At 42.2% G+C, this 22,092-nt stretch overlaps 1 protein-coding gene across 1 annotated transcript; it reads left to right on the top strand.

Annotated features, from left to right (window-relative positions):
- The first annotated feature begins 834 nt into the window (after nucleotides 1-834).
- Nucleotides 835-20,094, top strand: FNDC5 (fibronectin type III domain containing 5). The gene is made up of 6 exons (XM_088153321.1): nucleotides 835-924; nucleotides 1,148-1,300; nucleotides 2,475-2,673; nucleotides 5,091-5,183; nucleotides 15,761-15,894; nucleotides 20,053-20,094. The coding sequence occupies exons 1-6, from the start codon at nucleotides 835-837 to the stop codon at nucleotides 20,092-20,094; spliced, it is 711 nt and encodes a 236-aa protein (XP_088009447.1).
- The last annotated feature ends 1,998 nt before the right edge of the window (nucleotides 20,095-22,092 follow it).

Raw genomic sequence — 22,092 nt, 5'->3', positions numbered from 1 at the left:
CTTATAATTATAATTATTTATTTCCAAATGTACATTTATATATACAGTTAGCCTATGTGAAAGTTCAACAGATCTGTGTACTCTTCAATTCCCTTTCATGGTTGTCCCTTGATAAGACAATGGCAGCTGTTCTAAACATAATTAATTTTCTATTATCTTAAAAAAAGGCTAATACAACAAAAATGTTTAGTATATATTGGATGCCTCAGAGAATGGTTCATAAGGCTTGGTTGCAATGAGTCTGCTATTAGAGATGCAACTCAAGAATTGAATGTTAACTTATACAACTTGGTCTTGTCCTATCATTGTCACATTTTAAGATTACATCACCAGGATAGCTAATTGACTTTGGGGCCCAACCCTTTAGATCAGTGCTTCTCAAACTTGGCAGCTTTATGATGTGTGGACTTCAACTCCCAGAATTCCCCAATCCACACCTCTTAAAGTTGCCAAGTTTGAGGAACACTGCTTTAGATGATGTCTAAGTGTCTACCCAAGGCATAGACCTAATGAAAAATATGTGTATTTTATGCTATGTTTCATCAGATTGGTATGCACTGATTGGTCAGAGTTCAGTCCTAATCTGCTCATAAAGACAGGGCGAAAGGTTTACTTGAGAATTTTTCTTCCTGCAACAAAGCAAAGCAAAGCAAAGCAAAGCAAGAGAGAGGGGATTTAAAGAAAACCCAATTTTTAGAAACATAGGCAGAGAAGCACAGAGGAAGATTAATTTAAGAGAACCTAGAGAAAGGGAAATTTTGGAAGAGGGAACTTCATGGAATTGCTTCTGAAGGCAGATGCCACACTTACTTAAATCCGGGGCTGCTGCTAGGCATGATCTTAGAAGTTGTCTTTGCTTATGGAATGGGCTTCCAATGCCAGCTCTGGGATCCAGCAACTAGGAAGAGCTCTTGGTTGACAAAGGTGAGGGACAATATTGCAGAAGCAGTGGATTAACATGGCTATGAATGGAACTGGTGCCACTAGTCAGGGACACCCTGACTTACTCTAAATAGGAAGGAAAATATTACCTTCCAAAGAACCACTTTTCTTCAGGCCACCTCAATGAATGATCAACCTGGCTTCCTATAGCAGCGTATAAGTAGCATAAACGGATAAACATCTCCATGGTAAATTGCTTCTCCAGGGACTATACCCTAGCCCCTCATTCTGCCTCCTTGCAGACAGCCCCTCCGCTCCTGTCAACGTCACAGTCAAGCTCTTGAAGGCCAACTCAGCTGTTGTCACCTGGGATGTTTTGGAAGAAGAAGTGGTCATCGGATTTGCTATTTCCCAGCAGGTAAGCCTCCTGCCAGGCTCAGTTTCTTACTTTCTTCATCATTCTTGGGTTCTCAGGATGAATTCAGATATTACCATAGCTGCCAACACCAACACCCCCCCCCACCCAATCTAAAGGACAAGGAAGATATATCAAGAAATCCCAGATTTCTAATTTTTCACCCCACACCTTGGATAGAACAGGTTGAAGTAGTTCTTGTTAGGTCTGGAGAGCAATATATGGACATTTTCCCAACCTACAACTCTGATTTGGTTCCTATCTTCCACTCACTGGGACCTTGCTCTTGGGGTTTTGTTTTTTAGATGTAGGGGAAGTATAATAAATATGCTGCTCTCTTCTCCCCAAAGAATGAAGCCTTCAGGAGAGACAGAAGAACGTCTCTCCAAAGGGTTCCAGGTTTTGTCTTCACTATAGGACTGAAAACTGGTACAGGCCTGTCTTGAGCTGGTTAATATCTGAAGGACCAAAGTACCTTTCTCTTTGGAAAGAGAAAGAAATCTACTATCTGTCTCCCTATCTGCATGTCCACCCCGTCCCTTCTTGTGCAAGGAAATCTCTTTCTGCATGGTCAGTATTTAGAACGCTTCTTCCCAGTCTTGTTCTTCTCAGCTTTGCATCTATTTGGAGCCCTTTTTGTCCAAGCCTAATGAAGGAAAGAGCAAGCTGTGGTTCACAGGGCTGAGAGGAAGAGAGGAGAGGCCCCTCTTCATATGACCTTTGGGGCACCCTATGCCACCCCCTTCTTGCATCATTAATGTTCTTTGTTCCTGCTGCAGTTCCTTCAGGGCTGTTCACAGTGGGGTAACTGCTGATTGGAGTGTTTAATCAGGGCTTCGTTTGAAGCACGTGTGGAGAGAGGAGTGGAAGGTCATTCCTTTTGGAGAGGAATGTGCTGTTCATTTCTCCAGAGCCTTTCTCTCATCAAGTCTGTACCCTTGGCCTGGGGACAGATTTCAGGAGTACAACCTCTAGGGAGAGGCGAGAGGGGAGAATGAGCAGGCCCTTGGCTCAAAAGCTTGACCTCTTCTTTCTGGCTCCGTACACAGGATTGGGAGAAGCCCAATTCTCTCCAACGAATGTGTGCCCTTTGAATTTGGATGTGAAGGCAACAGGTCATTGGTTGAAAATCACTTATGCCCTTTGGACAACATGCTTGTCACCCTTCTCTCTGCAGAAGAAGGATGTACGAATGCTGCGCTTCATCCAGGAAGTGAACACCACCACCCGCTCGTGCTCCCTCTGGGACTTAGAGGAAGACACCGAGTACATTGTGCATGTGCAGTCCATCAGCATCCAAGGCCAGAGTCCAGCCAGCGAGCCAGTCCATTTCAAGACCCCACGGGAAGCAGAGAAATTGGCTTCAAAGAACAAAGGCAAGCTGGAAGGGGTGGCCCAGAGGCTGAGGTAGAGCAGGTTTTGGAAGGGGGGCCAGGCTGGCAAAGTTGTGATGGTCAACCAAGAGGAAGCCAGATGAGCCTCAGCTGCCCCATTTGGCCAGACCTGTGCAACCTTTTGGAAGCCAAGGGCCATCCTTGGTCTTTGAGTAGTGTGCCAGTCCCTTCCCCCATCAAAACAAAGATGGAAACTAAATTTAATTTAGTTTACAATTAATTTTAGTGGTTAAGATGCTGGCCTAGAAACCAGGAGACTGTGAGTTCTATACCACCCTTTGGCATGAAAGCTGGCTGGGTGACTTTGGGCCAGTCACTCTCTCTCAGCCCAACTCACAGGGTTGTTGTGGGGAAAAGAGGAGGCAGGAGTATTAGATATGTTCGCTACCCTGAGTTGTGTGTGTGTGATAAAAATACAACAATTCTATTTGCATTTCCATTTAACTACAGTTCAATTTAGTAAACCCAGTAATTTAACCCAGTTAAATTAAATAAATCCACTGCATGTCTCATAATTTTACTCTTATATCACATTCGAAATTGGAATTTAAGTCCAACATTTGGAGTGATTCGGGGGGAGGGCTTAGATTCTGCCCCCAACTTTCAGTGGAGAAGGTTGTAGGCAGACAGATCAATTCCTACCTACTTCAAAAAAAGGAAACTCACCCATGGAACTTTTTTTCAGTCCTTTAAATTCTGCTGGCACAGGAAAGACAAATAGAAATCTCGTTTCAGTTCAGCCGAGAAACAGGAGCAACCATAATTAACCCCCGAGAATGGGCCTTTGCAGCATATGCCGCACAACTGGCCCTCCTGCTCTGAATCTATTAACCTTGCTGGTATGGCTTGCCAGGGGCTTATGGGCCCTCCTGGTTTCCTTCCTCAAAGTTTATCAAGCACCTGTTGCATATCAACCTTATTGCATTTGGCCTGGGGCTCAGCATCACTGTGACAGCCTGTGCAGGCAAGGGCCAGATGGCACACCTGTGACGCTGCCAGCCTGCTAAGAGGGATTTGGTGGTTTGGAGGGCAGGGGAGGAGGGAGATGGAGCAGAGTGACTGGGAGAAGCAGATCAGGCACTCAGGAATGCACAATGGGGCCCTTGTGTCAAGTGCAGAAGAGAGCATTGGGGCAAATGTGGTGTGTCATAAATGTGCAGGAAAAGCTGCTGCTGCTGCTGCTGCTGCTGCTGCTGCTGCTGCTAAAATTCCCCCTCCTCTGCCTCCATCTGTAGACTCATCTCCCGAGAGAGAAAAGATGCTGGGGAAGAGGAATGAGTCATGGGCAGTTGAAGAAAGGGGCAGCCTGTTCTTTGGGAACCACAGAGCAAACTGCAAATGTCTCCTTTTCTACCTTGCAGAAAAGATAGGGACTGTCCAGCACAGAATTTCCAAAGGGGTATTTTTAAACCTCAAGAGCCAGTTCAGTGTGGTGGTTAAAGGCATCAGGCTAGAAAGTGGGAGACCGTGATTTCTAGTCCTGCCTGAGGCATGAAGCCAGCTGAGTGACCTTGGGTCAGTCCCTCTCTCACTGCCCTAGGAAGGAGGAGGCCAGGGCACAAATCACATCTGAAATCTTGTCAAGAAAACTGCAGGGGCTTGTTCAGGCAGTTGTCAGGAGTCAAGACTGACTCAAAGACACACAATAAATAAATTTTTAGACACAGAGGCAAAGCTGGTCCCAAATATATTCCAACTAAACTGTGCCTTTCTCAATGGTTTTTATGCCTCAGATGCACACAAATCAGTCCTTCCTGATGCTTTGGGCCAGGAGGTATCACAATTGCCCTGTTGCTGACTATTTCAAGGCCAAAAGATACGTCATTCCCAAATCCCCCACAATCTTTTCCTTCTATTGTAGTTGTAATACTCAGAGTATAGTATCTAAAAAGATCCTTTGTGCATGACACATTTTAGAAGAAAAAATTAACTGCAAGTTTGATTCATAAAACATTTAATGGTGTAATAAAAGAGTAGAAGAAAGTGCAAGCTTCACCTCTCATTCTAAGTGGCTTCTTAGCAACAGCTATATTGTGGCTCCTGCCACAGAAATGGCCCTACAAGGGGTCATTGCCTTCCCCAATTGGATGCTCTCCAGATGTGGCCCTCATAATTCCCTGCCAGGTAAATAATTATGGACACTGTAGACTTGTGCATGACCTGAATGGCTGATATACCACCAGGAGAACACCAAGCTCAAAGATGAACATCTCTGAAGCATCTCCCTCACTCCCTAGATAGAGTGCATCCACAAACCTCCTGCAACTTCCATGGGAGATTTTGAGGCCTACACTCATTTCTCATGGCAGCCCTTGGCTCAGCCCTTGTTTAGGGGAGACAAAATCCCTGAGGGTAGCTAACCTTCTCCCCCTACCCCTGCTTCCTTCCTTTCTGTGCAGATGAAGTAACAATGAAGGAAATGGGAGAAAAAAATCAGCAGCTGCGAGCCGGGGAAATCCTGATCATCGTGGTCGTCTTGTTCATGTGGGCAGGTTGGTAGGAGTCCCTGCATGCATGCAAAAGGCCAGGCGGAGGGTCTCCCATTCTCAGCTGGAGGCTGCTGGGCACAGTCTGGTCCTGAGGATAGAGATGTGCAGATGTGATTGCCACTCACTGGCTGTTGAAACAGTTTAGAAAAAGTTCTGCATGCTCTTGGGTTCCAAGGAAGCAGAGAAGAGCATAGCAGGGAGCTAGTGATCTCATGAAAAATATTATTTTTCACAAATGTGAAGCACTTGTTGAATATCAACAAAAGGTTTACTGCACAAAATGGGCAGAGGAAGGGATCCAGATAATGATAACATGGTGCTGACTGCTGGATTCACCTTTGTGCATTCAGAAAGTACTAGACAGACCCAGTGGACAATTTGGGGGTCCTTCTAGACTCATGACTCCTACTCGAGGAGCAGGTGGCAGTCGTGGCTAGGAGGGCCTTTGCACAGCTTCATGGTGTGCACCAGTTGCATCCCTTCCTGGACCTTGAGGATTCAGTCACTCATGCTCTGGTCACCTCCAGAATGGATAACTGTAACATGCTCTACTTGGGGCTGCCCTTGAAGAGCATCCAGAAGCTTCAGCTGGTGCAGAATGTGGCTGCGTGGACAGTTATGTGTGCCCCTAGGAGGGTGAACATTACATCTCTGTCTGTGAGCTGCATTGGCTGCCAATTTGCTTCTGGGTCTAATTCAAGGTGCTGGTTTTGACCTCTAAAGCCCTACATGGCATGGGACCAGGTTATTTGAGGGACTGCCTCTCCCCAGTAACCTCTACCCATAATACCAGGTCAGGCAGGAGGGGTATGCTGCAGCTCCCATCCCCAAAGGAGCTCCATCTGGCGGGACCCAGGTAGCATGCCTTTTCTGCTGTGGCCCCCGCCCTCTGGAACATCATCCCTCCCAGGTGAAGTTAGTCCCATCTCTGTTAGCCTTCCGGAAGGCCCTTAAAACATGTTTTTTCATCAGTCATGGGGATCCCAGGGGGAGTCTGCAAGGTGGCTATATGAGGTCAAGTGAGTGTTGCTTTCCTGCAATCTTGGGTTTTTAATATTTTATGTATGTTTGACTGTTTTTAGGTTGTTACGTAGCTTTTAATTGTTGCTATGTTTGTACGCCGCCCAGAGTCACATCTTTGTAATTTTTATTGAAGAGGTTTTTCACAAAGTTAAAAGATAAACATGAAACAATATAGAAAAAAGTAAAAAAGAAAGATAAAGGAAAAAGGGTTGAAAACAATAGAAAGCAAAGAGAAAGAGAAAGAAAACAAACAGAAAAAATACTTACAGTAAAGAAGCCACTTCTGATCTTCTTCACAGCAGTTACAGACATACTTGAAACTGTTTACCCCCTTCTAAATTACGCAACGATTCCCTTCAATTGCAGTTGTTGTGTTTTCTTATTTTTAGTTTTCTGTCTACAAATGTATACACTGCTGAAATATTGTCCCTGTGCATTGGTACAGTTTTCTTGTAAAAGAAATCAAACATTTCTGTCCATCCAGCCCTTGGAGAAGAAGCTCTCTCCCTCTTTTCCACCCTATCTCACTTCACCAACTCTGTAATTAATTGCAATCTAACATTACCAGCAAACAGTCTGTAACATCCACCAAAGCCTCTCTGCTTTGTTTTATCGGCAGCATGCCACTTTCCTTAACGGGATCCTACAAGTAAAAGTATGAAACATGGTGCTCAACTATGCAAGAAGCTACAAATGCTGAACTGATAAAAGCAGTGGCGGGGGGGCGGGGGAATCATTTGTAAGGAAAAATTGTGTCAGGAAGATTTGTTGGAGTTTGCTTTATGTGTTCCATGAGTTTCAGACCAATCCTAGAGAAAGTCTGTAGAGATCTGCCCCTAGCAGCAAAAGGCTGCTTTAGTGGCTTTCACAAGTAATAATTAGAAGTCAATACTATATATCATCTCAGCCTGCAGTATAATAATTATTAGTCGTTTTATGGATCATGGAGAAAATCTATCTATATGGCTGCTAAGAGTCAACACCAACTTGATGGCACATAATCAACCAATCATGGAATTATTACGAGCTAAAAATGATTTGAATACTCCAAGGTGTTATAGAGATGCTATTCACAATAATATTCACAAATGTTCAGCTCGGTGATTTTGACGCGGCCAGTTATTTTTCTCCCCTATTGCAAAGTCTGAGGAAGAGAGCCTGTCCAAAGCCAAAAGAAACGTGAGGTCATGGCAGGGAGGAGGCCAGGCATTTGGTCTTTGAGGGCAGAGTGCTCTCCCTGTAACAGGTCTTGGCTACCCAGAGTTTATCTGTTTCTGGCATTTTAACAAGTTCTGGGGGCTGAGACTCCAGCCTCTTCTGCTCTGTCTTCTGCTCTAGTTTCCCAGCCTGGCCAGGATCTGCCAAGCATGATTTAGTGGGACATAAAGCTTCACCTTGTTTGCTTTTTGGGTTTCATCTCAGCCAAGGTCCCTGGCTCCGTTTGACAGCTGCTTTTGTCCCTTTACAAAATATAACATTTGTAAAAGCAAAAACACTCTGAGAGGTTAGCAATTCACTTAACTGCTTAGGTGAAATAAGCATACCTAAAAACTGTGTAATTCACATCCTGCTGGGGTAGGGAGAGGATCACTCCCTTCTTCTTTCTTTTTCTTCCTCCAGCTGAAGAACATTCCACTTTGTTTTTCTGCTACATACATAGACTTATTTATATGAATGTGAGAAAAACCAACCCGGTGAATGAACTTTACAGTTAAGATGAGAAGAGAGATACAAGGAGTCCCCAGTTTAAGAATGAGTTCCGTTCCCAAGGTCTGTCCTTAAGCCAAATTTGTATGTAAACCGGAACAGTATTATTGTATAATACTGTACAAGTAAGTTTTGTGTAATTAATTCAAACCATTCTGTATTTAACTTGAATAATTGTGTATTTAACTCAAATTTTGCTACAATAGGCTCTGTTCTTAACTATGGGTCATCCTTAAACTGGGCGTTCTTAACCCGGGGACTACCTGTATAACCTTCTGTGGTGCAAAACAAAAGCTACTGAAAAACTAGAATAGCCAACCATATGCAAATTTATTGCTTTAAATGTTGATTATTCTCTGAGACTTAGCAGAAGTAATAAATCTTTGGTTTATTCATCCACCTCACACAAACATATCCATCATGATCACTAGACAAGGTCATTTGCTGGGCAAGTCTGCAAACAAGCTGTTTTCTGTTCAGACATGTATTCTCTCTGATTCTTTCCAACAAGGGCACTACTCCATTTCAGAGGAGTTGTAAAGATTTATTTGCTTTGTACTATGACAGCTAACTTGCTAGTTTTGTATACTGACAGGTACACACATATTGCACTAGACCAAAACGCACCATTTGTTTAAATATGGTTTATAAATAAACCACAATTGTTAGGTCCACATAATATGCTATTACATTAACCATAGCTTAGAAACATAATATTCGGATTCATATTAGAATAGTTGGATTTCCATTAAAAGTATGGTATTTTGGCATAGTCTCTGACTATATGTCTGTTTATTTTTAGAGCATCTCCACTGAATTGCTCTAGCTCTGGGGCTTGTGACGTGGTTAGCTGCTTAGTTGCTAGGATTAGGCAAAAACTTCCCACCTATCTGGGGAACAGAGCTGTCAGAAAGTCTTGTATCTGAAGACTTTTTCTTTTGATGGAAAAGAAAGCATTAAAATCTCACCTAGGCCCTACAGCTGGAGAATTAGGGAGGGTGGGGCGGTAAAACTCTAGTTAATCCCAGGAGTTAGGGCTTTCTGTATCTTTTTGCTGCCATCTAGCGGTCATTCAGATTTCTGCAGCCCAGATTCAGCAGCTCTAAGGAGGAAGGGAAATACAGAACTCAAAGTCAACCGGTCTAAAGGAAAGGTACAGAATAGGAGAATGGAAATCTTAAGTTTTTGGACTTACAACAGTAAGTAACCCAGTAACACTTCCCTTGGCACCAAACAGGCTCCATAACTCTGCCTGATTTTAATATTTTTTAAAGCACTCTACAAAACAAAACAAAACAAAACAAAACAAAACCTCTCCCCCTAGAACATCTAACCCCAAGAATATTCATAGAAGACAAACATGGCCAGCTACAGTCCAATGCTTGGCTTGGAGTCACGCTGGCCTGTACAGAAAAGAAAAAGACAAAGGTAAACCAAGGTGACATCTTGGGGCTAAAGAGAGTGGCAAGGAGCAATCTCATAGGCTTTCCTTTTGGCAAATGACTGGCCATGTCCAAACATCCAGCCATTTTGTGAGTGTGTTCATGAATATTCCTAGAATTCCAAATGTGTGTATGGGCCCAAAAGAAATTGTGGACCCCCAGCTTAAGAACAAGGTAGTGAGAGCAGCTGGAAGAAAACCCTTTGGCTGTACTGACTTGCCATTCTGGGAATTGTAATCCCAATCATTATGGAGGTTGAACACAGCAAAGATTTTTTGCGGTACTTAGGCTAATTCATATAGCATGCTGGGCTAAACTAAAGTGGGTTTGGCAATTTATGATCCAGTGTATTGCAGAATCTGCCCATTGTCATAGCGTGCAGTGTGAACAAAACAATCCTCTTAAGCAATAATATGGTTTATTTGTATGGACAGGGCATATTATAGAATAGACCAGTTGTGTTGCTGCTAACTTGGGTTTAGCATGTGGTGTGAATTCCACCCTTAAGGACAGGAAGCTAAAGTTGCTAGCCATGTATGGTAGCTTAGTCTCAGGCCTGAGACTTAATCTTTCTTAGCTGCCATGAGGACAAAGGGCAAATCGATATGGACCTTGATGGAGCATGGGATACATAGTCCAACAATCCTGCTGACATTCTTTTCTGTCAGAAATTCTTCTCTTGATTTTATGAAACATCTTTTGAACCATGATAGTCTCTATGCAGTTTCTTGTGAGACCCTGTGGGGAAAGCAGAGAAATCAACCTGGGGAGAGTTTTTCTTCCATTGTAAAACTGACTAGAAGATATTATTCAATAGATGGTATCTAGCTAAGACTGAGTTTTGAAACTGAATTGTTGTTGTTGTTCAGTCGTTAAGTCGTGTCCGACTCTTCGTGACCCCATGAACCATATTGCGCCAGGCCTTCCTGTCCTTCACTGCCTCCCTGAGTTTGCTCAGTTTCATGCTCATTGCTTCAGTGATGCTCTCTAACCATCTCATCCTCTGCCGTCCCCTTCTCCTTTTGCCTTCAATCTTTCCCAGCATCAGGGTCTTTTCCAAAGAGTCCTCTCTTCGCATTAGGTGGCCAAAGTATCTGAGCTTGAGCTTCATTATCAATCCTTCCAATGAGCAATCAGGGTTGATTTCCTTTAAGATTGACTGGTTTGACCTCCTAGCAGTCCAGGGGACTCTTAAGAGTCTTTTCCAGCACCACAGTTCAAAGGCATCAATTCTTCGGCGCTCAGCCTTCTTTATGGTCCAGCTCTCACAGCCATACATTACTACTGGAAAAACCATAGCTTTGACTATGCAGATCTTTGTCAGCAAGGTGACGTCTCTGCTTTTTAATATGCTATCTAGGTTTGCCATAGCTTTCCTCCCAAGGAGCAAGCGTCTTTTACTTTCATGGCTGCAGTCTCCGTCTGCGGTGATCTTGGAGCCCAAATAAATGAAGTCTATTACTGCTTCCATTTCTACCCCTTCTATTTGCCAGGAATTGATGGATCCAGATGCCATGATCTTCGTTTTTTTAATGTTGAGTTTCAAGCCAGCTTTCGCACTCTCCTCTTTCACCCTCATCAAGAGGCTCTTTAGTTCTTCTTCACTTTCTGCCATTAGGGTGGTATCATCTGCATATCTGAGGTTATTGATGTTTCTCCCTGCAATCTTAATTCCGGCTTGTGATTCTTCCAGCCTGGCATTTCTCATGATGTACTCTGCATATAGATTAAATAAGCAGGGTGACAGTATACAGCCTTGTCGTAGTCCTTTCCCTATTTTGAACCAATCGGTTGTTCCATGACCGGTTCTAACTGTTGTTTCTTGGCCCGCGTATAGATTTCTCAGGAGACAGGTAAGATGGTCTGGTACCTCCATCTCTTTAAGAATTTGCCACAGTTTGTTGTGATCCACACAATTGAAGGCTTTTGCATAGTCAATGAAGCAGAAGTAGATGTTTTTCTGGAACTCTCGTGCTTTCTCCATGATCCAGGGAATGTTGGCAATTTGATCTCTAGTTCCTATGCCTCTTCGAAACCCAGCTTGTACATCCAGTAGTTCTCGGTTCGCGTACTGCTGAAGCCTAGCTTGTAGGATTTTGAGCATAACCTTGCTAGCATGTGAAATGAGTGCAATTGTGCGATAGTTTGAGCATTCTTTGGCATTGCCCTTCTTTGGAATTGGAACGTAAACTGACCTTTTCCAATCCCGTGGCCACTGTTGCGTTTTCCAAACTTGCTGGCATATTGAGTGCAGCACTTTAACAGCATCATCTTTTAGTACTTTAAATAACTCAGCTGGAATACTGTCATCTCCACTAGCTTTGTTGTTAGTAATGCTTCCTAAGGCCCACTTGACTTCACTCTCTAGGATGTCTGGCTCAAGGTCAGTGACCACACCAGCATGGACATCAGGGACATTAAGATCTTTCTTGTATAGTTCTTCTGTGTATTCTTGCCACCTCTTCTTAATCTCTTCTGCTTCTGTTAGGTCCCTGCCTTTTTTGTCCTTTATCATGCCCATCTTTGCACTAAATGTTCCTTTGGTATCTCCAATTTTCTTGAAGAGATCTCTAGTCTTCCCCATTCTATTGTTTTCCTCAATTTCTTTGCATTGTTCATTTAAGAAGGCCTTCTCATCTCTCCTTGCTATTCTCTGGAAATCTGCATTCAGTTGCTTATATCTTTCCCTTTCACCCTTGCTTTTTGCAATTCCTTCTTTCCACAGCTATTTGTAAAGCCTCATCAGACAGCCATTTTGCTTTCTTGCATTTCTTTTTCTTTGGGATGGTTTTAGTTGCTGCCTCCTGTACAATGTTACGGACCTCCATCCATAGTTCTTCAGGCACTCTGTCTACCAAATCTAATCCCCTAAATCTATTCATCGCCTTCACTGTGTACTCACAAGGAATATGATCTAAGTCATACCTGAGTGGTCTAGTGGTTTTCCCTACAATTTAAGCCTAAATTTTGCAGTAAGAAGCCCATGATCTGAGCCACAGTCAGCTCCTGGTCTTGTTTTTGCTGTCTGTATAGAGCTTCTCCATCTTTGGCTACAAAGTATATAATCAATCTGGTTTCGGTATTGACCATCTGGTGATGTCCGTGTGTAGAGTCGTCTCTTGTGTTGTTGGAAAAGAGTGTTTGCTATGACTAGCTTGTTCTCTTGACAGAACTCTATTAGCCTTTGCCCTGCTTCATTTTGTACTCCAAGGCCAAACTTGCCTGTTATTCCGATTACTCCTTGACTTCCTACTTTAGCATTCCAATCCCCTATGATGAAAAGGACATCTTTTTTTGGTGCTAGTTCTAGAAGGTGTTCTAGGTCTTCATAGAACCGGTCAACTTCAGCTTCTTCGGCATCAGTGGTTGGGGCATAGACTTGGATTACTGAGATGCTGAATGGTTTGCCTTGGATACACACTGAGATCATTCTGTCGTTTTTGAGGTTGTACCCCATTACTGCCTTTCCCACTCTCTTATTGACTATGAGTGCAACTCCATTTCTTCTAAGGGTTTCTTGCTCACAGTAGTAGATATAATGGTCACCTGAATTAAATTCACCCATTCCCATTTCAATTTGCTGATTCCCAAGATGTCGATGTTCAATCTTGTCATCTCATCTCTGACCACATCCAGCTTGCCTTGGTTCATAGATCTTACATTCCAGGTACCTAGGCAATATTGTTCTTTACAGCATTGGACCTTCTTTTCGCTTCCAGATACATCCACAGCTGAGCGTCCTTTCGGCTTTGGCCCAGCCGCTTCACTCTTTCTGGAGCTACTTGGAATTGCCCTCCACTCTTCCCCAGTAGCATATTGGACACCTTCTGACCTGAGGGGCTCATTTTCCGGCATCATATCTTTTAGTCTTTTAACATTGTCCATGGGGTTTTCTTGGCAAGGATACTGGAGTGGGTTGCCATTTCCTTCTCCAGTGGACCACATTTTGTCAGAACTCTCTGTCGTGGCCCTGCACAGTATAGCTCATGGCTTCACTGAGCTACGCAAGCCCCTTCGCCACAACAAGGCAGTGATCCATGAAGGGGGAAACTGAATACAGAATGAATTAAATATCAGGGGATCAAAGAAAGGGGCCCTCACCCCACCCCGATTCTGGCTTTCTGAAAGGCACTGATGAACGAGAAAAAACTCGTTTCCTTTTTGAAGGGATGTTGGTTCCAGCCTATGTGTATTCCCAAACAGAAATGTGGAGTAAAGAACAAGCACTGCACTAACTGAAACTGCAAGGGCATGAATTTGACCATAAAAAGTGTTCTCTGCACCCATGAGGTTACCACTTGCACCCAACTTTTAAACATGGCAGATGCAGATATGCCTCCTGGAAAAAATGCTCTCTTCAATGCCCGAGTCAAAAAAGGAGATCCTGAATGGAATCTGTCCAGGTCCCATGTGGGAAAGACAACCGCCGGGTATGGCAGAAACTGCCATGGGTAAGCTAGAGGCTGGCTGTGGAACTGGGCAGGGTGAGCCACTATCAGACAATTGCAGTCAGCCGCAGACTGTTAGAAGAGATTGTAAAGGTGCAAGGGCTTTAACCTAGTCAGCAGAGATCATTACAGTCCAGAGTTTCTCCTGATTCAGAAACTCTAGACAGAGATCTTCCCTAAGGACCTGTGAGGAACTGGTCAACAGACAAGGGGACTAAAACAAATGGGGTGAGATTCCCAGCCACCCAGAGTAAAGAAGGCTGGCCTAAGATCAAAGAAGAACAGTGAGCAGACAAGAGATGTATCAATGCTAAAGCTGCAGGGGGCTTAAGAAGGTTTGTTTGAGTGCTATACTGAAAAAATTCTACAATTATGGAATGGACTATCCTGGAGAAATCTGGTTAAGCTGGGAACCTAACTGACCTAATTAATTCTGACTGACATTCCAAGTGTTTAAATAACTTAGCATGGTTGCAAGAATGCATCACATTTGCCACCCTGATTTGCAAAGTAAGGAGAGATGCAACCTTCCATTTTCCTACCAGTTGCAATCAAACTATAAAGAGTCCTTCTCAAACATGCTATAAATTGTTTGTCCTGGTATCCATGGATTTTAGTGGCCAGACTCCTACCATCCACTCATTCCCATATGCTAAAGGGAGGGCTGGTTTGCAACACATTTTATCCAGTTAATTCCTTGGCCACCTTAAGTATATCAAAACTGTTCAAAATATGCAAAGAATTTTGAATAGAAGTTTGGGAAGCAAATTTGTTTTTACAAAGTTATCACTGATTTTGCTGTGTCACAGCCATGTAGTCATCCAACTATAAAGAAGCTATTAGTTGTCATTATTACATCAGGGGACAATAATCTCACACAGATTATTTGTTGTAACATAAAGTGTTTTATAATATTTCCATCATGAACTCCCCCCATTGTTTTCTAAATAGAAAATTAGGAAAATTGCTTTTTTGTTTAAAGCACATACATATATCACTAATACATTTTTACAGAGCAAAATACAAGATAGCCTTTTTTCCTGGAGTTTATATTCTAAATCTTATTTATTGGCTCGATTTATATCTTCCCTTTATTTATTTATTCAATATGTATGGCTGCCCATCTCAACAAGTGACTCTGGGTGGCAAACAATGTTAAAATAAATTAAACACAATTCCCATCTCAAATACAAAAATTAAAATACACATCAGCCAAGGAAGATATCACAATTGACAGTCACTAGCATAGCCCGGAGCCAGGACCCTTCATGTGCTCAGGGTCCCAGGCCCAGGCCCAGAACCAGGTCTTTAGGGCCTTACGAGAGGCCAGCAGAATTGGGGCCATCCTAAACTCTGGAAGGAGAATCTTCCATAGGGTGGGTGCTATAGCAGAAAAGACATGCCTCCTGAGCCCACCAACTGGCATTCCTTGGGTGACAGGACCCAGAGCATGCTCATTCTGCCACACTGGATGAGACGGTTAGAAACAACCAGTGAAAGACAGTCCTATAAATTATCTTATAGGGGATTTCTTTCTTTTATTCCCACAGCAACCACTCATAAGGTAAGTTGGGTTGGAGGGAGTGAATGGCCCACAGTCACCCAATGAGTCTCCATGACTGAAGGTGAGGTTGAACCTGCCTCTTCCTGTCCCAGTTCAACTTTGAAACCATGGCATCACCTTGGCTCTCATTTTGGCTCTTCAGATTTTGACCACTAAAGGAGAAGAAAATTAAAAGAAAACTAGTCATGTTTAAATGTATGAGTGGATCTGCCCCTCTCTCAGTTGTTCTTGTGGCCCTGCAGAACTTGAGATGTTAAGAGAGCCAAAAGCAGTGTTGCAGAGAAGTTCCCTTTGGGGAGTTTCCCTCCCTCTGCCAAGATGATGATTTGGAGCTGGTTGTGGGACTTTCAGGAAATGCTTGACAGCATGATCTGTGATGTGTTTTCTTCCCCTTAGGGGTGATTGCTCTGTTCTGCAGGCAGTATGACATCATCAAAGACAATGAACCAAACAACAATAAGGAGAAAGCCAAGAGCACATCAGAAAACAGTACCCCAGAACACCAGGGTGGGGGCCTTCTGCGAAGTAAGGTGAGAAAGGAGGGCTGGGGAGGATAGGCAAAAACAAGGCAACTGGTATCTCCAAATATAGCCTCTGGAAAACTCATGTTCTACTATCCCATCACCATCACCACCACCACCACCACCTTCCATCATCCTTCCAAAGAAGGATGGGCTGAGCAATGTGTGGGCTATAGCCAGAGGTAGTGTATAGTAAAAGAACCCTAAACACTCCAAGGCTTTCCTTGGTAGTAATCCTTGGTAGAACCTTTATTGCATTTGCTGTGACAATAAGAAGAGCTGAAGCACACTGAAGATGTCTTGTCTTGCCTTTCTAAATTCTTCTCTGTTTTGCATGCCAAGAAGGTTGCATAAATCATAAAATCTGAGTGAGGCAAGGCCAGTGCCATGGGGGCCAGGGATAAAAATGAGATTGCCAGCCTACTGTAGTAATGTGTGAGTCACTAATCAAGAAAACCAATGCCAGCATTTATGACCTTTGCAGCTTCTCTCTCTCTGTTATGTGTTCAGCATTACAGTCAGTTAATACATGTTATCCTGTGTAAAATTTAAGCACAGTCATGGTCACATGATTTTTCACTTAGTGACCACTTCGCTTAATGACCGAGTTGCCAGTCCTAAGTGTGGTCGTTAAACAAGGACTACCTGTACATCCTTCTGTGCAGGCAATACTTTTTTTTAACATAATAATTTTATTAAAAGTTTTAATTACAATGGTAAAAGATAATACAAACTAAAAAAGAAAAGAAAAAAGGTGCAAAAGGCAAAAAAAGAAAGAAAAAATTAAAAAACCCCTAAGAAACCAACTTCCCATCCTCATTACAACAAGTATAAATAATTTTACAATCTCTTCATCTCTTCTTAATTAACAGATATAAAACTCTTCATCCCATAATTCATCTCTTAACTACAGGGAAATCCAATAACTAACACCTTCTCCAATCCAGTGTCAGCAAAAAGTCCAAACAGAGCCCTAAAATAGTAACATTAACTAATATATATAAAACTCAACATTCCATATTTCAACTCTTAGCTGTAAGCAAGTCCACATTAGAAGGCATAATGTGAGGCTCAGCCCATGTGATGGAATGGACTTATGAAGGCCAGGCTCAGGGAGATAAGCGTGTTCTTAGCCCCCAACAAGAGCGTGGGAAGTTCAAGACAATGAGGCTGGCACCTCCCTAAGGAATTCACGGTATTGTGGCTGGTTGGCTTGGGAACTAGGGTTCAATCTGGTGAGATTTTCTGTCCTGAGGTTGAAGCTAATAAATGCAACAGAACTGTATTTGCATTGTCTCTTGGAGTTCTTTGGGCTGAACCTGACATCAATCTCACCAGACTGAACCCTAGTTCCCAAGCCAGCCAGCCACAACACCGTGAATTCCTTAGGGAGGTGGCAGCCTCATCTTCTTGAACTTCCCACGCTCCTGTTGGGGGCTAAGAACACGCTTATCTCCCTGAGCATGGCCTTCATAAGTCCATTCCATCATATCAACACGCTTATCTCCCTGAGCCTGGCCTTCATAAGTCCATTCCATCACAGCCCAAGAACAATGAGGCAATCCAGTCCAGTACAGTTGCTGTATTAGCTTGCACCTAATAGAATCTCATCAGACTAAACCTATGCTAAAGCAACTAGTGCATATACCCCGTGAGACTCTAGGGAGGGGCCAGCCTCATTTTCTTTCTCTTCCCATGCTCCTGGTGTGGACCGAGAAAGCGCTTGCTCTAGAATGTTCCCCCTTCCTCCTGATAACCTTGATCCTCCATCCCAGTATCTTCCTTGCTCAAGCCTTCCATTACACATAAAGTGGTCCTGGTATCCTAATGTGAACAAAAGACTAAAGTTTAACATGAAAATGAGGGGCAATTTCTCCTTTAAAGAGAACAAGGTCACAAATATCCCTTACTTTAAGTGGAAAGGCAATTAGATAAAAAGCCAATTTAAATGCTATCAGATTGGAATACATAAAGTAACTGTAGGGGAAAAGGCTTAAATACCATATTAACTCCAAACAAACCCAATACACAACATTTTTCCATTCCAGATGCCAGAGAACCAAAAAGATCCACCCCAAATAACAGCATGTCTCATTCACATATACATTCCATATCTCAGCTAAACAGAGCCCTAAAATAGTAACATTAATTAATTCAACATTCCACACCTCAACTCTTAGCTGTAGGCAAATCCACATTTAGAAGGCATAAAGTAATCCCAGTATCCTAGTATAAACAAAAGACTGGAATTTAACATGACAAAGAGGGATAATTTCTCCTTTAAAGAGAACAAGCTTACAAAAATTCCTTACTTTAAGGAAAAAAGACAGATACAAAGCCAGTTTAATGCTGTCAGATTAGGATACATAAAGTAACCATAGGGAAAAAGGCTTAAACACCATGTTAACTATAAACAAATCCAATACACAACATTTTTCCAGTCCAGATATCAGCAAATCCAAAAAACCCAAAATAGCAACATGTCCCATTTTTCATTCTGGTCAAATAAACTGACTTTGAGTTCCTTCTTTTTACATAAAACAATCTCACTCATTAATCCATTCAGATAACTGTTGATCCTTGTTTCAAATTTCTTCAATACTTTAAACAGCCTCTTTTGTCCAGCAAAAAGAAATTGTTCCAATTGCACTCTGGGACTGTAATTTTTATTTCCTTCTTAATTTTTAAAGCCTCATCCAATTATTTTTTAATATCTGATGACAAATTCTTGTTCAAATTCTCATTCATGTTGATCTTGAGTAGACTTTGTTGCGTATATTTTTCTGCCACATCAATCTTCTAGGAACAGGCTATTCCCAAGAAGACACAACACAGCTGACATTATTTATTCAAGGCCCCGGTACAGGTCCTCAAAAATATCTCTGAACTCTTGTTCAAAACAAAACAAAACTTGTTTTGTTATGGCTCAAATATCAAAAACAGTTTTTCTTTCCCACAAAAATGCATTTATTCTTTAAAATTAATTTCAAAGTCTTAATATTCAAAATCCAATATTCCAATGTTTTCTGAGCCCTTAATCCATTTTAAACTTTCTATAGCCAAATCTTGTCTTGCTTTTTGCTGTTTATTTTAAATTCTTAAAGATTATAAAGATACATCTTCATTTTCTTATATTAAAGATTGAATGCACTCACCCAGTGTTTCCAGCCTTGCCATTTTGAAGGTGTCTAACTTCTTTAAAGCAGTTAATAAGCAATTTCTGAAAGTGGTTAGCAAGGGAAGTGTGAATTTAGCATCCTTTAAAAAGGCTCCATTTGTGGCTGGAGCAAATATGGCAAATTTCCATGGCTCCTGGTTTTCCCACCCTCTGGAGACTGCTGCTTTGCAGTCCCCTCATAAGAAGCAACCATATGGAGCACAGCTTGGGCAATCTCACATCCTCTCTTTATCTAGAGAAGGTCGAAGGAGCCGATCTACTCGTCGGCTCCCTGTTCTTGGCTGCAAATGTTGCAGTCCGCCATTCTTCCCCAGAAGTCTCCTGTGCAGGCAACACTCTCAATAAAAGCAACCAGGTGCACTAAAATCTCTCCATTGTTGCAGGAAAAATTTGAATACATAAAATGACAGAGTTCCAGGGTTCACTACAAAGTTTTATATGGGGGTGGGAGGGGTCTGATTCAAGACTGTTTTGATTCCTTCTTTATGCGAGAGGCACAGAGACAATTAGAGTTTCCCAAAGCAGGAATACCAATTGTCAACAACTTGGCACTACGCCATGCAAAGCAAGGCATTCATTAAGTGATGGGGGAGGGGAGAGAGAATGGATTCAAGGAAATCCACTCTATATTGGCAGGGGCCATCTACTTCATCCTAGGATGGCCTAAAGTTTCTGATCTAGCCATTCTGTGTGGAGCATCTGGAGTAGGTACTGCTAGATTCAAGTTAGGGAACCTATTTGAGTGCTCATTTTGCATGAAGATACCTACCTAATAGTGTGGCTCTAATATTCAGGTACCCTGATGCAACTCTTACACTAATCTTCCCATCAGTTGATTTTGGAAGAAGAATCCCTGTGCAATGAGATTTGGACTTCTTTCTAACCAAGCACTCAACTGATTTAACACCTCTGATACACGCATTCTAGATTGTCCTAAGGTACAATGTCTTTGCATTCATGATTGTCTTCCTTCTTTTTCTCTCTTCCAGTTTCCAAAAAACAAGCCCTCAGTGAATATTATTGAAGCATGACGGAAGGGGCTTCATTTCTTTTCACCTTACTCTCTTCGTTTTCCTCTCCAAGATCTGGCAGCCAAGGAGGTGAAATATTATCAGATGGTCAGAAGTCCTGCTCAACTGCAGGTTGCAGGCTCATTTAAAGCCTCCCCATTTTTGCCATGGGAAAAAGAAAGTCTGACAAACTTAGGCAAAATGAAGAGAAAGAAACTGCAAGGAAAAACAGCCTAATGGGAACATTTCCATGAAAACTGTCCAAAACTTGGGGCCAATCTTCAATAACGGAACTAGTTTAGCTTTCCACAATTCCATGCCTTTCAGATGTACTAACTGATAACTCCCCTAATCTCCAGCAGGTACAGCCTTTGGTGGCTGGGGATTATGGGAGATGAAATCTACACATTTGGAGTGGACCTGAATAGGGAAAACGGAACTATATTTGCTGCTGGAGATAATAAGATGTTATATGTCTCTCTCTTGTCCTACATCCGACTCTTGGAAAATAGTTCATCTTGTTGCTATTTTGCTTTTTTGTTACCATGGCTAAATTTTTAAGGAGGACATGCTATCCTGGATTTCAGGCATCACTGCCTTGGTCTCTCCTTCTGGTGATAATACTGGCAAAACTTTTCCTTGGACAATAGACTAAACAAAAAGTTTGGCTTCATGATCAGTTCCATGCAGACATCTTGTCCTTTGCGCATTAAGCACATATAACTGTTAACAGGCATTCAATGTTCTTTCTTTAAAAAACAAAACAAAACGGAAGCACACAACATTTTCCACCTGGTTTCTCAGGGCTCCACTAGCTGCTGCTGCTTTCAGATTATTTTGAGCAGTTGTGTAAATCCTCATCTTATTCCCACATATTGTGTGTTTTCTCTACTGGGAAATCAACAGAGAATGCAAAAAAGTAAAAGAAAAAAAGTTTCAGCTCTACAGAACAGCAAAGTTTGACAACACCATAGACAAGAATTGAAGCACTTGCTGTTTTTTCCTCTTAAATAGGGAGAGGATAACATTGCACCTCTATTGCAAACATATTGACTTTATACCCCCTTAAGTATCATGGCTTCTTCAAAAGATTCTTGGGAGTTATAGTTTAGTGTAGTGCTGAAAATTATACAATCAGATGATCCACTGAATCAGGCTAAAGAGAGGTTATCTTGTTTACTACCTTGTTTCTTAGGAAGAATAGCCAAATGGATGTTTTGTAGGAGCCCTTAAGCATTTCTTGTTTGGCCCCAATGACTAATCCTCCAAATAAACACACTCTGAGTATCGATTTTATTAAACAATCCAAGATAAGGGCAGTGGTGCCTACCATTAATTTTTTTAGTCCCTTTTTGGGTGTGGTCATGATCACTTTGTGCCATGAGTTCATTGTCCTTTTCCAAAAAAGCGCTTGCACTTGCCTATGTTAAGCTTACTGTTTTCTTGGCCGCCCCTTAGTTTTGGGTCAACTAAAAAAGATAATCAACTTTTTTGTCAGAAGAACAAAATTGAGACCTTACCTGACTAGTTCCCTGGTTCCTTGGATAGATCATCCTTTCTAGTACTCCTTTTCAATGGGATCTGATATGATGCAGCCATAATGGTGTGCCAAGCAATTGCAATCTGGTCCATGAAAGCAGTGTTAGTGATCTCCTTATACTCCAATGTAATATTAACAGCATTGCATCTGAGCAGCTGGCACCAGGAAGAGTTTTTGCATTCTTGAAATCATTCCATGACTGTGTTTGAATGCACAAAAGCTCAGTTGGCGGAAGAGAAAATCCCAGATTAATGCGGGGAAGGGGGGAGACTTTACAAATAGAGTATCACTCCAACTTTCCTGCAAACGTTCAAGAAAAGCGAATGCTTGGAATATTAAAGGAAGTTGTTTGAGGGAAGGGGTTCAATGAACTGGATTTGAAGTGGACTTAAAAAATTGTGAATTTTGTTAGCACTGCCTTAACGTGTCTTATTAGCAAGACTTAAGTTTTTTTTTTTAATCAGTTAAACTTTACTGCT

The sequence above is a fragment of the Python bivittatus genome, unplaced genomic scaffold (genome assembly GCF_059951505.1).
Source record: "Python bivittatus isolate LINGU-HERP-01145 unplaced genomic scaffold, Pbiv_v1 ctg000040_np1212, whole genome shotgun sequence".
Taxonomy (NCBI): domain Eukaryota; kingdom Metazoa; phylum Chordata; class Lepidosauria; order Squamata; family Pythonidae; genus Python; species Python bivittatus.
This window is presented reverse-complemented; position numbering and strand designations above follow the sequence as displayed.